Source organism: Dendrobates tinctorius, unplaced genomic scaffold (genome assembly GCF_039654945.1).
Source record: "Dendrobates tinctorius isolate UK_male_01 unplaced genomic scaffold, ASM3965494v1 ptg000011l, whole genome shotgun sequence".
Taxonomy (NCBI): Eukaryota; Metazoa; Chordata; class Amphibia; order Anura; family Dendrobatidae; genus Dendrobates; species Dendrobates tinctorius.
The window spans coordinates 26,755,847-26,774,170 of record NW_027361679.1 but is presented as its reverse complement, the minus strand read 5'-3'; the positions used below and the strand labels follow the sequence as shown (position 1 = coordinate 26,774,170).

The window sequence follows — 18,324 nt, the reverse complement described above, 5'->3', positions numbered from 1 at the left end:
CAGCATGTCTGGAGAAGTCCATTATTACATAACACAGGATGATCACCATTGACCAGAAGTGAGACAGAATCCAGATTAGACTGCAGCATACCCAGTGTGAGGGATCAGACATCTGGTGGAGGAAGTAACAAAAACAGATAGGAGACAGACATAAAATTCCTTAAAGATAGACTGTAGACAAAGTAGGGACACGTCATCCACATGAAGCAAGGAGGAGGGCGGTGATAGTCAGAAAATGGGAGGCGCCGACCAAGAACATAGACACCCCTGGGACCGGATCAGTACACAGGTGATTCTTGTCTTACAGGTCAGATTGGGGGCAGATATACAGCATTCTATAATGTTGTATATCAGCCCTGAAAGGTGGCGGCCGTACCTCATATTGGCCAAACGTGGTGACAGGTTCCCTTTAAAACAAAACATGGCAATTTTTACTTTTGGATAGCATTTCCTTTTTAAGCTGAAAATACCAGATAGGATGTTAAACACATAAGCCCGTTTAGTACAGTTTAAAATGAATCAAGCAGAAAACATATGCTTATTAATAGTTTAATGTATGAAGGAAACATCCAGATTTCTGAATATGAAGGTACATCTCACATTAATTTAAGTCTACGTCATGTAGAGCCTCTATACTGACATACTGAATTCTCTGCTTAGCCATTTCTGTTATGTAAACAATTGTACATTTGCCATTCTAAAACTTCAGAATCGGTTACATAATTTTGCTAATTTTTCTGTGTTTGCTCAAAAGCAGCTTACAGTACTAAAACCAACCAGCCAAACAGCTTCAAGGAAAATAAAGTTATGTTCATAAACAAAATAAGGAGGGGAAAAAAGTATAAAGAAAAAGGGAAATAAAATAAAGGTGGGAGAGGGCGAACTATAATGAAATTTGTGATAATGAGAATTGGGCTGTCACAACGGTCACAGAAAAAGGTCAGTTAGTAATTTCATCAGCAAAAAGCCTGCACACTTCAGTCAAGCACTTCAGTAAAGTGATCTGGGAGTATTTCATCTTTTTGCCACTGTGGTATGAAGGTATCTGTGTTTTAATTTCCCTACTCGCTGAAGGATTTCCCATGCTAGCGAGGTAATTCCTATCAACCCATCTGGTTCATGTGTACACTGTTCATGTGGGGATTCCAGGTTCCAGTCCATACCTGCAAGAACAAGGACATAGCACTTCATAAAACCAACTGAAGACATTTTATATGCATAAGGCAATGCTTCCTTAGCACTGCGATCCTACATCGGGCTTTTCTCTTTTTGCTCGATAACTTACGGTTTGAGGCCCATTCTCTGTGGAGTTTGAAACCATCTTTATGAGTGAATTCCAAGACGGATCAGCAGCATGAGGGCCGTTGAAAATCGGTCCCCCAGTGCCATCTGGCATTGGAGCTACAGACGGAATCATAGCATTTCCATACATGGAGAATGGCATGCCCTACAAGGAAACAATACAATTTGATATGAAAGGAAATAGAAAACTATATTAGCAATGATATTCTATCATTAAGACCATTACCCCAACTTTTGGAAAGTCCATGTAGCCAGCAGGCACATGTTGATGGAATGCTCCTGAAGCCGTTACAATGCCAGATGTATCTCGCTCTATTCCTTGATGTTGTGAAAACACTCCAGGATCAGACATGGGCCTGTGCATCATATGATTTCCCATGCCCGTGTGGCACCAGTCTGATACTTTATCTAAAGCAAAGTGAAATTTGTATCAATATATTGCAGAAGGTTAAATCAGTAAGTACATCATTAGACGTGAATGTAGAACTGAAATGGTACAGTGGCTAAACACCTTACATGGCTGTCATTTGAGAGATTTCAGTGGACATCACCTCCCTCCCATCTTACCATCCCTCAAATACACATTTACGCGTGGCATGATTCTTTATGGGTGAGATGAATTAGCTACTGCCAGATGTACCAAGATTAGGAAGACTAGGGCATGTTGAAATGCAAAATGCCTGATCTTTTGGCTCCCAATTTCTGCCATTGTGGGACAATCTGGATACCCCCATACACATATGGTTTGAAGTTTGTCTAAGGTGTACCTCCAAGTAATCAAACAACCTCTAAATAAATTCATGTCAATCAAATCAGAACAAAAAAAAATTACAACAGTAATATAACCCCTCAAGGTTTCACTTTTTTGTTTGTTTGTTTTTTTTTTTTTTTAAATACCACTGCAATTTCTTATTAAAAGGGAACAAGTCACCTCCATAAACATTAGTTACCTGCAGCTATAGTAGTAATGTGCAAATAACGTTTGAATGGAGTCTATGTGCACAGAATGACTATTCAAACTAAGTACTGGTGCTCAGTGAGCCCTTAGTGTGACCAAACATTTAAAGTGCTCTGTCCCATCTATTTCTGCAATTCTGACTCCATAAAGCCAGAGTTGTGAATTAAAGAGGTGTGTGTGTGTGTGGGGGGGGGGGGGGGGGGGGGGGAGGGGGGGGCAGGTTAAGACAGTTTGAAAACGTAGGTGACACCATAGGAAGATGCACTTAAATGTTTTGCCATGCCAAGGGAGTATCAAATGTACTTGGTTTGATCAGTCTACCGGACTCCCTTTAAGTCATATCTGGCAGACAAACTGGAGTAGCAGCTACAGGGAGAAATTGAAGTTACTGTACTTATCAGACTATAAGATGTACTTTTAACAAGAAAAACTCTTGCTAAAAATTGTGTGCATCTTATTGTCTGGAGGCAGCTTCCTGTGATGGAGAACTCTTCCCAATCAGAGAGAGCTCCTATCTTTCCTCCTGCTTTGCATTGATCTATACAGAGGAAGCCACTGTGACATGAATCGAGGCGGAAGGAGCCAAGCAGCTGAAGGACTTTCTACACAAAGGGGTTTTCCCACGAACAAAAGTTCATTTTATTCACTAGACCTTGGAATAAAAACATGTTCCACAATTGGATGTGATTAAAACAAATGTTCCTGTGCTGAGATAATTTTATAAGTGTGCCCCTGCTGTGCACTGTGTAATGGCTGTGTCTCACCATACAGGGGCATTGTCTCATCATACCACAGCTCCTGGGGAGTGGAGAAAGCAAAAGAGTCTACTGACATTACAGCAGGGGCGCACAGTTGATTGTTTCTTATAGGTAAAACGTTGCTTAAAATCAGGCAGGGAAATGTTTTACATCACAGAGAGAATGGGCTATGATCCCGTGCTGTGATGTTTGCTTCCTCCCCTGCCCAGGAGATGTGGTATTATCAGACAACGTTCCAGCAAAATCAGTCACTGCCATTACACAGTGCACAGCAGCGGGACATTTATAAGATTATCTTGGCACGGGAACATTTTATTAAATTACATCCTATTGTGGAAATTATTATTCCAAGATCTAGTGAATAAAACTAACTTTTGTTTGTGGTAAAATCCTTTATGTCAAAGACCTTTCGGCTCATGTGACCGAGTTAATTGTGAAAATGTGCTTGCTCATGCAGCCATCTTTCAGGTCTAGATCAGAAAGGGCAAGGTTTGTGTGCCTGTCTGTACTTGCGTCCGCTCACTACAAATTTAGTAATGAGCAAACCTCCTGCCATTGTTACAGCGAGAGAGTGAGTTTCATCCTTATTACATAGGTGTCGTTTTTCTATTCAGGTCATTATACAGGCTTTTATGTTGAATAGGTTTTCTATTTAAATAAATACCTATTCTAAAATAGCTATAAAATGGTCCTTACGTCAGTGCATCCTGCAATAATTTAGTTTTTTCCACCGGGTACAGAATTAGTGTAACACATTTTACCTATGCTTACGATTGTCTAAACGTGCAGAACTTGTCCGTATGGTATAATATGCTCATCTGAATGAGCCCTTCTGGTACTTAGTAACACATACCAATTTGATCACGGAGCAGCTTCAGAGGATTGTAGGATTCTTTAGGCTATGTACCCACGTATGCAGAAAATTCCTGACTGAAAACCAGACTCCTTCCCAGAAAACACTCTTTTTTATGCTTTTTTTTCCCGGAGCGTCCCCAGTCTCATAGAAAATAGTTAGAAATGCAGATTTTTCCACGAAATTAATGAGCATGCTGCGTTTTTTACGGCGATGCTTTTTTTTGGCGGAAAAAAATGCATCAATATGCACAAAAAGTGCAGACTACATTAAAATGAATGGGATGCTTCTTGTAAGCGTTTTTGCCAGTAAAAAAAGCTTACAAAACGCAAAAACCGCTTACGTGTGCATACACCCTTATACTTCTATGCTGATGTATCTGGCTCCAAGAGTCCCAAATCCCACTCACACAGCAAGTACATATTGGAAAAATACGACCTATACTTTCCGTGGAATCTCTAGTACAAATCTTACACGGATCCATGAGTTTCTCGCACAGATTTGGTGTCTCATTTGGTGCCAGTCAACATGTGTATTCTGTGCTTGTCTACATGTGCATGAAGTGTGCATGTAGCAGAGCTGTGTGTATGTATATGTGCATATGTAGTAGCGTATAATACACACAATACAGAGAGACCCCAAAAATAGATTTATTACCTCCCTACTCTGCCCTAGTACATTAAAATTAGGGATAATGACCTTTCCTCTTTAAACCACATGGGAAATATTAATAGGAAAAATGATTATTTTCAGCTGTCTGAAATTGGCGTGTTTCTTAATAGTCCAAAAATATGGACACGCAGTCATCTGGGCGGCGCAGGGAGCTGACAGTTACCACTCAATACATGGCGAGTGGTGGCTATAATCACTCCCTGGTACACTGATTGACAGCAAATTCTGCACACACACGGGAGGCACGATTCAGACCTACAACAGCACTCACCATGCTTCTCCAGTGGTCATTTAGTAAAAAAAAAGAAAGAAAACAGGCTGCTAAACTGACAGGGAGGCAGCGACTTCCGAACCAAAAACACAAGATATTGGGACAATATACTGGAAATGTATAGTCACATTTAGATTCAGAGATGGAGGGTCACTTCAAGACAGCAATACAAACCAATATCCACTAGTTTAAAATCTTTGTGACCTAATTAAGGCGTTTTATGATTTTTTTTGACACAATTTGATTGCTCAATGCTCTTTAGGAACAGTAATCTACATCAAGACTAAGGAATATGGAGATTCGGATGGATGTATTTATTTACCTTGACTGCCACCCATTCCTTCAAAAGACCATATTCCACTGTGTCCAACAGATGTTGCCAAGTTACTCCCAATTACAGATGGTGTAGAAGTCCCCGTCTGCCGTATACGAGCAGATCGCTCAGTTCCAATTGGCACAGGGACTTTTCTGTCATGAGGCACAGAATTGGGTTTCTCTGACACCATAGGAACTCCTGAAGGTGAAGGAGACTGTGCTCGAACGCCAGTAGACACAGCCTGGGCTGAAGAATCTACGAAAAGAAATATATGTAGCAATCTACAGATATCACAAAAAACATGAAACAAGCTTCAAGAAAGTCCCAATTTACACTGTGCACCTGCATCCATTGCTTACCACTAGATGCTGATGAACATGGGGTGAGTAAACTAAGAGGAGAAAAATGTTGTCTGTTAAAATTAGCAGCGGCAGGTGCTCCTCCGGGGGCATACATCTGACCTCCAGAGAGGTTTGAGGCAAAGGTACCCAAATGCGTATTGGATGATGCCACAGACGTGTAAGAGGAATCCATGTTCACAATACCTTATGAAGGGAGAAAGAACAACTTTAATATATAGCCAAAACCAGAGCGGAATATTACATTGCTGTATAAGTCTGTAGAAAACAAACGTACAGCACATTATTGAGCCAAACATCGTATATTAGGTATCATGGTTCTTTTCACTACATAGATCTCTCACCTGACGGACTTGGAACTGGCCTTTGCATCGGCGGCCTGAAACCTGGTGCTTTGGAAGTATCAGATGGAAGCATAGACTCTGGATTTGGCAAATATGAAGACTGAGTGGATATCATGGAATCTGACGTAGACTGAGAGGAGACCATAGACCCACCCCAGAAAGGATGAGTAGGATTTGGATTGTTTTCAAAGAGTGTGCTAAACGGACTGAAGGGGAGAGGAGAACTGAAATTGGGGGCCATGGGCTTAGCTGAAGGATGACTGGAACTTTGAGCAGCACTTTGTGTACTTAGATTGGAAGGATGTGGACCTGAAGGTACACTTTGGGGTCGCTTAATATTTGGATGAGAAACAATACCGGACACTGGGGAATTCTGAACTGTGACTTGGTTCTTATGTGTAGGGTTTGTTCCATGTAAAAGAGATCTAACCACAGGGGATTCAATTTTAGCAGCTGAAGATGTAGACACTATAGAGGACTGGGTCAGGGGGTAGGATGCTGGGATATTAGAAGGAATGGGAACAGACTGGTGATTGGGACCACTGACTGCTAAGTTAAGAGGTGGTGCCATTCTTGGGTCTGGTGCAGTAGGGATTTGTGAATGGATTAGCAAAGGCCGGGAATCCTGTGAAACAGATACTGGGGGGTGTTGATGAGCTGAGTGCATTGTGGTAGTCCCAGAGGTAGCGCTCGCTTGCTTACTGTTGCCTGAGCTGGTGATCTCCATGACAGGTTGAATAACCAAATCCTGTTCATTAGAAAGTGAGGTCCCTTTGTTTGGAGAACATGTCAGGCAATCAGAGGGGCTGCTTCTAGATCCCCCTCCAGGCATGGATGGTGGAGAGGGTGATGAGGGTGATGACATGGGATGATGTTCTTTGGCAGTGGGTACAGGGCAGGTTGAGGCTGTTGGTGTGGTGATGTGATTGTTTGCAGTTGTGGTGACTGTGGTTGTAGTAGCATTGGAGGTTTTGACCACTGTGACAAATAGTTGTCTCCTGACTGAAGGTGAGTTGAGACTTCCATTTGTAGATGAGACAGGCACTGAGGCCGCAGAGTTTGTGGTAGCCGTCAGGCTAGTAGACGAAGGGACTCCTGGAATCACCTGAGGGCTACTGATATTCTGGTTAGTATGGCGAGGCATCACGTGAGATTTAGGAGAGTTGGTAGCTCGTGCAGGACTTAGAGGCCTGACAGGAAAGGGGCCCCATGTGGATTGGGCTGGAGGAAATGGTCCTCCAAAGTGAGTCATAGGTAACCGTGGAGGGCGGATCTGCTGGAAAGTCTGAGCAGCCAGTAAAGCATGGGCAAACTGTGGAGGAGGGTAAGCCAAGGGTAAAGACACTGGAAATCCTGGTCGCACATTATTCACTGGATTTTTCAGGGGCTTGTGAGGAGATGCTGAAGTAATAGCCGGCACAGTGAGGGTGGAGGCAGCTTGTGATGACGAAGAGACTGTGACCGCTGTAACTTTGATTCCCATAACTGAGCTGTTAGCAGAGGATACAGTGAAGGAGGCTGAAGATACTGCTTTTGAGATTGTGGAGGAGCTTTTTAAGCGATTCTTTGGGATCAGTTCATCTATTTCTTTATCTGGATCCTTAATAAGTGCATTTATCAGATGTGTGGCTTGTCTGGTGGACTCCGTTCCTCCCCTAGGAAGAGAGATAAATAACAGGTTGTTAACCAGAGACCTTATTATATATAAACAGACAGTACGTTAACCATTTCAGGACCAAGGCTGTTTAGAGCTTTGTGATTGCAAAAGGTGACATTGTGCTGTGGACACCCATTTTAAGTGTGCCCAAGTACAAACATGGAGTATCTGTTGTCCTCAGAAGCTCGAATAAAAATGAAGATCTTTATTACCATGAGTAGGACAAGGCATGTTCCCAGGTAGATTTCTATATTGGTCTGTCCTTTTCTAATGTACAAAACAGATACACGGCATCAATGAGATGGCAGATAACTGTAGTTGTAATCTCATCCTCCCAACGCAGAAGCGAGAAGTGCCAAAATACTGCTTAACTCCTTCATGACCTAGCCTATTTTGACCTTAATGACCAGGCCATTTTTTGCAATTGTGACCAGTGTCCCTTTATGAGGTAATAACTCAGGAAAGCTTCTACGCATACTAGCGATTCAGAGACTGTTTTTTCGTGACATATTGGGCTTCATGTGAGTGGTAAATTTAGGTCGATAATTTCTGCGTTTATTTGTGAAAAAAAAAAATGGAATTTTGGCAAACATTTTGAAAATTTCGCAATTTTCAAATTTTAAATTTTTATTCTGTTAAACCAGAGTTATGTGACAAAATAGTTAATAAAAAACATTTCCCACATGTCTACTTTACATCAGCACAATTTTGGAAACAATTTTTTTTTGTTAGGAAGTTATAAGGGTTAAAAGTTGACCAGAGACTTCTCATTTTTACAACAAAATTTACAAAACTATTTTTTTTTTAGGGACCACCTCACATTTGAAGTCTCTTTGAGGGGTCTATATGGCAGAAAATACCCCAAAGTGACAGCATTCTAAAAACAACACCCCTCAAGCTACTCAAAACTACATTCAAGAAGATTATTAACCCTTCAGGTGCTTCACAGAAACTAAAGCAACATGGAAGGAAAAAAGGGACACTTTAATTTTTCCAACAAACATTTTCTTTTAGCATCAATTTTTTCATTTTCACAAGAGCAACAGGATAAACTGGATCCTAAAATTTGTTGGTCAATTTCTCCTGAGTACACCGATACCGCATACGTGGTCATAAACCACTGTTTTGGCGCACGGCAGGGCCCAGAAGGGAAGTAGAGCCACTTGACTTTTTGAATGGAAAATTAGCTCCAATCGTTAACAGACACCATGTCGCGTGTGGAGGGCCCCTGTGTGCCTAAACATTTAAGCTCCCCCACAAGTGACCCCATTTTGGAAACGAGAATCCCCAAGGAGCTTATCTAGATGTGTAGTGAGCACTTTGAACCCCCAAGTGCTTCACAGAAGTTTATAACGCAGAGCCATGAAAACAATTTTTTTTTTCCTCAAAAATGATTTTTTAGCCTGCTATTTTTTATTTTCCCAATGATGGTAACAGGATAAATTGGACTCCAAAAGTTGTTGTCCAGTTTGTACTGAGTACGCTGGTACCCCATATGTGGGGAGGAACCACTGTTTGGACGCACGGCAGGGCTCAGAAGGGAAGGAGCGTCATTTGACTTTTTGAATGGAAAATTAGCTCCAATCGTTAGAGGACATCATGTCATGTTTGGAGAGCCCCTGTGTGCCTAAACTTTGGAGCTCCCCCATAAATGACCCCATTTTGGAAACTAGACCCCCTAAGGAACTTATCTAGATGCATAGTGAGCAATTTGAACCCCCAGATACTTCACAGAAGTTCATAACAGAGCCGTGAAAATAAAAATATTTTTTTCCCCTGAAAAAATTATTTTTAGCCCACTATTTTTTGTTTCCCCCAAGGGAAACAGGAGAAATTAGACCCCCAAAGTTGTGCAATTTTTCCTGAGTACGCGGATACCCCATATGTGGAGGTAAACCACTGTTTGGGCACATGTCGGGGCTCGGAATGGAGGGAGCACTGTGACTTTTTGAACGCAAAATTGGCTGGAATAAATGGTGGCGCCAAGTCGCGTTTGAAGTCCCCGTGATGTGCCTAAACAGTGGAAACCCCTTAATTCTATCTCCAACCCTAAACCCAACACACCCCTAACCCTAATACCAAAATACCCCTAACCCTAATCCCAACTCTAACTCTAACCACAAGCCTAACCCTAATCCCAACCCACCCCTAATCTTAACCCCAATTCCAATCTTAACCCCAATTCCAACCATAACCCCAATTCCAACCATAACCCCAATTCCAACCATAACCCCAACCCTAAGCCCAATTACAACCCTAACCCCAACCGTAACCCTAATTCCAACCGTAACCCTAGCCCTAACGGAAAAATAAAAATATTTTCTTTATTTTATTATTTGTCCCTAAATATGGGGGTGATAAGGGGGACTGTGACTTAATTTTTTATTTCGATCACTGTGAGAGTTTATCACAGTGATCAAAATAAATGAATGAATCAGCAGCTTGCAGATTGCATTTTCCAAGATGGCGGTAGTAGGTACCGGGAGGGGTTGGGAGGAATGGGAGGGAGGGGGAGCAGATCGTGACGGCAGCGGCCAAACGCTCCCGCCAGTCGGTGTAGAGGGGGGTGGGTGGGGGGGTTTCGGGTCTCGGTCTCCAGCCATGTCCGATGCTACTGCAGCATTGGCCATGGCTGGCTTGTACTATTTCATCAAATTTGATTGAAATATTACTATCGCTCCGATTGGCTGTTTCACTTTTAACAGCCAATCAGAGCGATCGTAGGCACATGGGGCTAAGCCACGCCTCCTGGGGTTAACTACAAAGGGTCCTCTGTGTGCGGGTTGGGTGACCTTTCAGTGACCCCGGTCACCCGACCCGCAGGTGGGCAATCAATTCATGACGCCACATAGGAGTCATGGGTCGTATTGGCACGACTTTTCATGACGCCTATGTGGCGTCAAAGGTCGGGAAGGGGTTAAACCCTTCATGACCTTGCAATTTTCCAGGGAGTGGTGGATGATTTTGCGCTTTAGTTTTTTCCTTTCTTTATTCTTAGAGCTGTAACTTTTTTTTGTACTTTTGAATAACATTGATTTTATCATGTGATAAATTGGAATGTGGGAAAAAAAATCCAAGTGTGCTGAAATGGTTAAAAAAAAAAACAAAAACGCTTATATTGCCATTTTCCGACACCTGTAACGTATTTTTTTTTGGGATATGATGGCTTACTTTTTTTGTACACTGAGCTGACTTTTTATACCATTGTGTGGTAGATACAATATTTTAATCACCTTATTGCAATGTTGCAGTGGCAAAAAAAATAATTGTGGAATTTTAATTTTTTTTCTCTATGCTGTTTACCGGATTAATTTAATAAAGCCTAAAAAGTATTCCAATTGATAATATATATTCAAATCAGTAATCCTTATTAAACAGGAAAACAAAAACAGGATTTTTGATTGGCTTACCGTAAAATCTGTTTCTCTGAGCCTTCATTGGGGGACACAGGAACCATGGGGTGTATGCTGCTGCCACTAGGAGGCTGACACTGCAGTGTACACCCCACCAACTGGAACTAGGCTACTCAGTTAGTGAGAAAGCAGTAGGAGAAAACAAGATAAAGGAACAAACAGACAACACAAACCAGAACAATAGAACACAAGAGAGAACAGGAGTTGTTAAACATGGGAGGGTGCTGTGTTCCCCAATGAAGGCTCAGAGAAACAGATTTTACGATAAGCAACAAAAAAAATCTTGTTTTCTCTATCGCCTTATTGGGGGGACACAGGAACCATGGGATGTCCCAAAGCAGTCCCTGGGGAGGGAATATGAAGCTTCATTCAGGTCGGAGAACTCACCACTGCCGCCTGCAAGATCCTTCTGCCTAGGCTGGCGTCCGCTGAAGGGTAGGTGTGGTGGACCTTATTAAAATTTGGTGAACGTGTGGATGGAAGACCAAGTTGCCGCTTTGCAAAGTTGTAGGGCAGAAGCCCTATGGTGTACTGCCCAGGAGGTGCCCACTGCCCGGGTAGAGCGAGTCCTGATCCCAGAGGGAGGCACTCAGTTTTTGACCCGGTAAGCCTCCAAAATCGCCGTTCTGATCCAGCGAGCAATCGTAGCCTTAGAGGCCGGAAGACCTCTTAGAGCACCATCAGGAATGACGAAGAGAGTCCGTCTTCTGAAAGGGGGCGGTCCTGGCCAGAGACTCACCGCCCCCACCAGATCTAGCTTGTTCAATGAATGCTCCAGAGAATGAGCTGGACAAAAGGAGGGGAAGACAATATCCATATTTAGGTGGAAGGCAGACACCACCTTGGGAAGGAAGGAGGAAGCCGCAAAACCACCTTATCCTGGAGCAGAGCCAAAAAGGAAGGGCGACAAGAAAGGGCGGCCAGCTCCGAAACACGCCTAATGGAAGTGATGGCCACCAGAAATGCCACCTTCCAAAACAGAAAAGACAGGGAAAACTCTCAGAGCAGTTCAAAGGGAGGACTCCTCAGAGCCTCCAGAACTAGATTGAGATCCCAGTGGTCCACCTGTGTCCTGTAAGGGGGAGCTGCATGCGCAACCCATTGAAAAAAGGTTCTGACCTGAGAACGGGAGGATAGATTCTTCTGGAAAAGGATGGAAAGTGCTGACACCTGACCCTTTAAGGAACTGAGGGCCAGACCAGTGTCCAATCCCATCTGGAGAAAGGCCAAGATGGAGGGCAGAGAAAAGGACATAGGCGGAATGCGTTGAGACTCACACCAGCAGAAATGGGCTTTCCAGGTGCGATAATAGACCCTGGAAGATGACGGCTTACTAGTCGGGATCAAAGTGAGAATCACACGATCAGAAAAACCGGACGCTCTTAGCACTGCGGTTTCGAAAGCCACGGCATTAAATTGAACGACCGAGAATTCTGGTGGCAGATCGGATCCTGGGATAGAAGATCTGGTCTGTCTGGGAGCCTCCAGGGGGCGTCTGCGAGAAGATTGACTATGTCCCCGAACCAAGACCTTCTGGGCCAGTCCGGCGCGATGAGAATGACCGGGACCTGCTCCAGCTTGATCTTCAACAGCCTGGGAAGAAGGGGGAGGGGAGTTAACAGATCCAGAGACTTGGCACCCACCGCGATCGGGCCACGGAACCTGGAGACGAAACGTGGGACCTTCCTATTCAGTCGGGACGCCATGAGGTCCACGTCCGGAGTCCCACATCGGATGCAGGTCTGATGGAAGATCTCCTGATGCAGGGACCATTCTCCTGCCGCGAGACCCTCACGACTGAGAAAATCAGTGGCCCAGTTGTCCATGCCAGGAATATGAACTACAGATATCGCCGGAAAAAAAGTCGACTCTGCCCTGAGAAGAATCTTGGTTACCTCGGCCATTGCCACGGAACTCCAGGTCCCTCCCTGGTGCTTGACATATGCCACCGCTGTGATATTGTCCGTCTGAACTCGGATTGGCAGGCCTTTGAGAAGCGTTTCCCAGTGGAGGAGGGACAGAAGAATAGCTCTCAGCTCTAGGATGTTGATCAGCAGAGAGGATTCCTTCACCGAACATCCTTGGACAGTCAGATGACGGAATACTGCTCCCCAGCCGAGAAGGCTGGCATCAGTCTTCACCACTTGCCAGTGGACGGAAAGGAAGGACCTGCCCTGGAGGATAAGAGGGGAGTCCAGCCAGCATCTGAGAGATCATTTAACTTGGTAAGAGCCGAAATGGACGATCCAGGGAGAGAACAGACCTATTCCACCGTGAAAGGATGGCATGCTGAAGAGGTCTTGAGTGGAATTGGGAAAAAGGGATCGCCTCCGACGCTGCCACCATCATCCCCAGAACTTTTATGGCTGAGCGGAAGGAAGCCGAACACTTTGTAGGGAGCGAACTCCCTGCTGGAGGATTACTCTCACTTCTTTGGGGAGAAAGTCACTTGTTCGACAGGTGTCAAACAAGATCAGGCGCTGAGTCGGAACAAGGAAGGACTTTTTCCTGTTGACAAGCCACCCCAAATAGGAAAAGGGTGTCAAAAACAATGGCGAGGCTGTCTTGGGCCTGAAAAAAGGACGGAGCCTTGATGAGGACTTCATCGAGGTACAGGATGAGGACAAGACCTCTGATTCTCAAAATGGCCATCAAGGCTACCATGATTTTAGTGAAAACCCTTGGTGCTATTGCAAGATCGAACGGTAGGGCGACAAACTGGAAAGGATGCTGATGTACTGCAAAACAAAAACCTCTGATGCCCTGGAAAAATAGGGACATGAAGATAGGCATCCTGAATGTCTATGGAGCACAGGAATTCCTGTGCCTCCATGGAAGCAATTTCAGAACGGAGGGACTCCATCCTGAAATGTCTCAGGCGGACTCTCCTGTTGAGCAACTTGAGATCCAGAATGGGCCGCACCATGCCGTCTCTTTCTTTAGCACCACAAACCGGTTCAAATAGAAACCCGTGAAGCATTCCCACTCCAGAACAGGCACAATCACCCCTGAACTGAGAAGGAAGCCGATGGCTGCAAAGAAACCCGAGACCAGAGAAGGGTCCCTTGGAGGACGGGATTTGAAGAATCGGTTTTGGGGCCGCAAAGTGAAATCTACTTTGTATCCCGAGAAAACTATCTCCTTGACCCATGCGTCCTCCACCGAAGCTAGCCAAACGTCCTTGAAGAAGAGAAGACGACCGCCCAGCTTGGGAGATACTCAGGGATCTTGACATGAGTCATGTCGAGGAAGATCTGGTGGGTCTACCCTGGGTGCTGGTGGGAAAAAGCCTCTGTCGCCGTGAAATGACGAAAGGACCAAAATTGCCGCTTCAGAGGGGGCAGACTGGGTTTAGACTGGGGGAGGGAAGAACTCGTGCACCCAGTGACATCCTTTATAATCTGGTCCAGCAGGGAGCAGAATAGATGAGATCCCTGAAAAGGCAAACTGGTAAGTGACTTCTTTGAAGATAAGTCCGCCTGCCAGGCCTTACGCCAGACAGTTTGGCGAATAGCCACAATATTGCTAGACACCTGAGCTGAGCAAGAAGCGGCATCTAGGGAGACCGAGACCAAGTACTTTCCTGCATGCGAAATCTGGTCGGCGAGATCCGCAAATTTATCCGGACAAGCTCCAGCACAAATGCCATGACGGAGTTGTTTGGCCCACTTGGCAATGGCCATCGAGACCCAGGTGGAAGCCGGTCATAATGTGGAACCGGCAACTTTGAAGGCTGATTTTGCAAAGGATTCTATGATCCTGTCATTGGAGTCCTTGAGGGACGCTCTATTAGCAAGTGAGGGCACCGTGCCGGTGGACAGTCTGGACACTGGTGGGTCCACGGTAGGAGAAGCTGTCCAATTAGCAGTGAGCTCAGGAGAAGAGGGATATAAGACTCCGAGGCATTTTCCTCTCTGAAAGCGTCTTGTCGGGTTCTCCTTTTCCCTGGTGAGTAGCTCCTGAAATTCTCCATGAGGGGCGAAGACCTTAGAAGATGGTTTTGACCGTCTAAACGAAACCGCCTGATCTGCAGGTTCCGTAGAGGTGTTTTTCATGTTAAAGGTCTGGTTAACCGCCACAATGAGGTTCTGGACCAAATCTCTCATGTTAGAAGTTTAGTCCGAATCCAGATCCGATTCATCCTCCAATGGCAAGTTCGACAACGTCTCGCCTGACTCGGGAGAGGAAGATTGGGGAGAGGCAGACCGCCGGGAAGGCCCGGGGGGGGTGAGATGGAGTGGGAAGAGGACCTAGAAAGGCGCTCCTGTCTGAATCTCTTGCGGTCCGCGTTAGAAGGCCCAGACAGTGATTCCTGTGACCCACTAGCAGCTGCGGGCGTAGGAGAGGGCAACCTGTCAAAGTACGGACACCAGGGTCTTTGACACCTTGGTGAGGTATGCAATGGACTGCGACAGAGAGGCAGCCCAGCCTGGAATAGGTACTTCGCTGTCGTCTGGGACAGAAAGGGGCTCCTGGACGGCAGATACAGTGGGGTTGCTGCAGGTCCGACAGAGGGGAGAGGACTGACCCGAAGGAATCCTGGACTTACACAAAGCGCACACAAAATGAATGAACAGAGCAGAAGAGGAGGAAGAGTTATGAGGGCGAGAACGCTCTCCTTTGGGCATGATGAGACTGACCTACTAACAGGTGCCAGAAGGTTAGGGGACAGGAAGGCGCAGAGGAGAGTGTCATGCTGCAGAGCAGCTACTCACAAACCACAGAGGCTGGCGGCAGAGCGGGGCGATGCAAGCCCCTGCAGGTATCAGGCAGTGTCTGCGGAGCGTCCAGAAGGTGTTAGGCATCCAGTCACAGGTGCCAGTGAAGAAAGCGCACGCAGCAGGAAGAAAAGCGCGCTTTCTCCGGACGTGCTCTTTCTGAGGGACCCTGGGGAAGAGGCGGAGACAGCCGCCATATCCGGTGGTATCAAGATGGCGGCGGTCAGCGCTCATATAGAGGCCGATGGAGGGGGCGGAGCTAAATGCCGGGCAGAAGACAAGACGGTCGGGAGAAAAGCCTGCCCGGATGCAGGAGAAAAAGGGCGTGGAGCAAACGCCGAGAGCTGGGCCCGAAAAGCCGGGGCCTAAATTTACTGTCCTGACCGCCGGAGCAGGGGAAAGCGGCGCGGAGGACTCAGTGAGCACCAAAAGGAAGGTAGTCCGGCACCCTATCCTGCTTGCAATTAAGGCCCTTAACCTCCAAACGCCCCAGCGCTCTAAAAAGGGCCAATAAAACAAAACAAAAAAAAAAGGACACGGGGGAAGTTTTGTGTCCTCCATCTTCTCTCTTCATCCTTTCTTCTTCTTTGGGAACCTGGTGGAGAGGGAGAAAGTGCCTCTTAATCCAGAGATGTAAGACGTCCGAACTTGGTGCTTTGTGAAACGTCTTCGCCACCGAAAACAGACAGGCTCTGGTGGGCGAGTGGGTAGGGAAATGGGGGCAAGGACCGGATCCGGGTCACCTAAACACTCTTCTCTGTTAGGGGCTCTTGGTACTGCCGTGGAGACATGAGGATACGGGGCGGGAGTACACACCGTACTCAGTCTCTTTGTGGGAGTAAAGTTGTGACTATTCACAATGTATCCCTCCGGGTACCTGAAAAGGAACGACGCACGCGGAGGTATAATGAAAGACCCGTGTCCACCGCCTACGGATACTAAGCTAAACTGAGTAGCCTAGTGCCAGTCAGTGGAGTGTAGACTGCAGAAGAGGAGCTAACTTCCTTTTGTGCATAGTGTCAGCAGCATACACCCCATGGCTCCTGGGTCCCCCAATAAAGCAATAGAGAAAAACATTCAAAAGATGAACTGCAGCATATAAGAGGCTGGAATATAAATAAAAATATATATTCATTACAGAAATGTTCAGTAAATTGTAAAATAAATTGATTTGCATATATATTGTGAAAGTACTTTTGTAGGCTTTATATGTATTTTACTCCCATCTAACTGATTGACCCCTTTGGGCTATTTAATAGTTTGACAGACTGGACTTTTACGAATGCAGCGATACCAAATGTGTTTGGGCAGTGACGTGAATCACTAAGTAGTCTCAATTTTTTTCTATTTTCTAGAGCAGTAATGCAATTTATTTTCATGCTGTGGTGCTGCAGAGTGCGACTATTTGTTAGTTGCATCAAAGGCAGGGACACTACCATTGTTGTAAATGTAAGCCAAAGGTCATGAAGGGGTTAATAGCTGCATGGAAAACTTATGACTAGAACACTATTCATTTTTACAGGTCTATTAGAAGACTGTAAAGTTGTGCTTGACTGCACAGATGAGTCTCAGTTACCAAAGAGGGGTAACATTTAAATTAAGTACAAAAAGATAGATTTAGTACAAAGTGACCCATGTTAAACATACATACACCGGGTCTTAGAAAGTCTGTTTCTCATTGCAATTTCAAGGCTGCTTGCAAAAACTGATATGTCATGCTTTATGTATTTCACAATGCAAAACCAGAAGCACACTGATTTCTGTTCTGTGATTTTCTCGTGCCACCCCATGTCTTTTACCTGATAGTTATGATTCGATCACCAGTTTTATCCTTCTGCTTGTCTATATCAATGTGGGCTCCGGTGAACTCTCTGATAGCATTGATGTTGCAGCCACCCCTGCCTATAACTCGTGAAATGACTGTTGATGGAACAGACACTTTCTTTGACCTAGAAGAAACAAGAAACCAGTGACGGTGACAGTAAGAGAATGCTCAACAACTATGCCAAGATTTATATTAACTACCGTTAAATACTTGTATAAATTTTTCAGCACTTTTTTTGTGTTGAAAACAGGGGACGGGGGAGCCATGCATACCAGGACAGGGATGAGGGGACAATGCATACCCAGCTTACACTCGCGTCAATAAGCTTACCCAGTTTATCGTGGCAAAATTAGGTGCCTCGGCTTATACTAGAGTATATACATTATATTCTTTGGAAAAGCTATTAGCCAGTAATAAATACACAACAAATGTAGGAGACAATACAATAAACCATCTACTATTGTAGATTAGCTTTGAAATAGTTAAACCTTTTCAATGGCTTGGACACCTCAAAAAAAACAAACAAACAAAAAAAAAAAAAAAACACCTTATTGAAGCAGCAGCTACAGGGAGAAAATGAAGTTATATTTTCCCTGCAGCCGCTTGTATACAGTCATTAATCACTATCCTGCGAGTGCGCCTATAAATCACTCCTAGGCACAGTGACAGTCTGATATATCACACTTACGCTACAGAGTAGGCTGTTAAAAGAGCCAAGAAGGGATTACAACCACATTCTGTAGTGAGTGGTGGCCCAACAGCTACCTGAACCAACCCAATTACTGGAAGTGAGCAGCTGCACGCAGGAGAATAGCATAATGTAGAGTCAAAGAATCTGATTCCAGAGATGTGTCACTTGCTCATTAGCTTTCTGTAGT

The 18,324-nt window shown here is 44.9% G+C and overlaps 1 protein-coding gene across 6 annotated transcripts in view; it reads right to left on the bottom strand.

Moving 5' to 3' along the window:
- Positions 1-535: 535 nt before the first annotated feature.
- Positions 536-18,324, bottom strand: part of ANKRD17 (ankyrin repeat domain 17) — a 180,155-nt gene continuing 162,366 nt past the window's right edge. For all 6 annotated transcript variants that reach the window (XM_073590404.1, XM_073590394.1, XM_073590413.1 and 3 more), the window contains 7 exons: positions 17,421-17,570; positions 5,834-7,488; positions 5,490-5,675; positions 5,137-5,385; positions 1,529-1,710; positions 1,286-1,447; positions 536-1,163 (listed from right to left, as the gene is read on the bottom strand). In XM_073590404.1, coding sequence (XP_073446505.1) covers positions 1,104-1,163; positions 1,286-1,447; positions 1,529-1,710; positions 5,137-5,385; positions 5,490-5,675; positions 5,834-7,488; positions 17,421-17,570 — 2,644 coding nt within the window. In that variant the 3' untranslated portion in view covers positions 536-1,103. The remainder of the gene's footprint in view (positions 1,164-1,285; positions 1,448-1,528; positions 1,711-5,136; positions 5,386-5,489; positions 5,676-5,833; positions 7,489-17,420; positions 17,571-18,324) is intronic.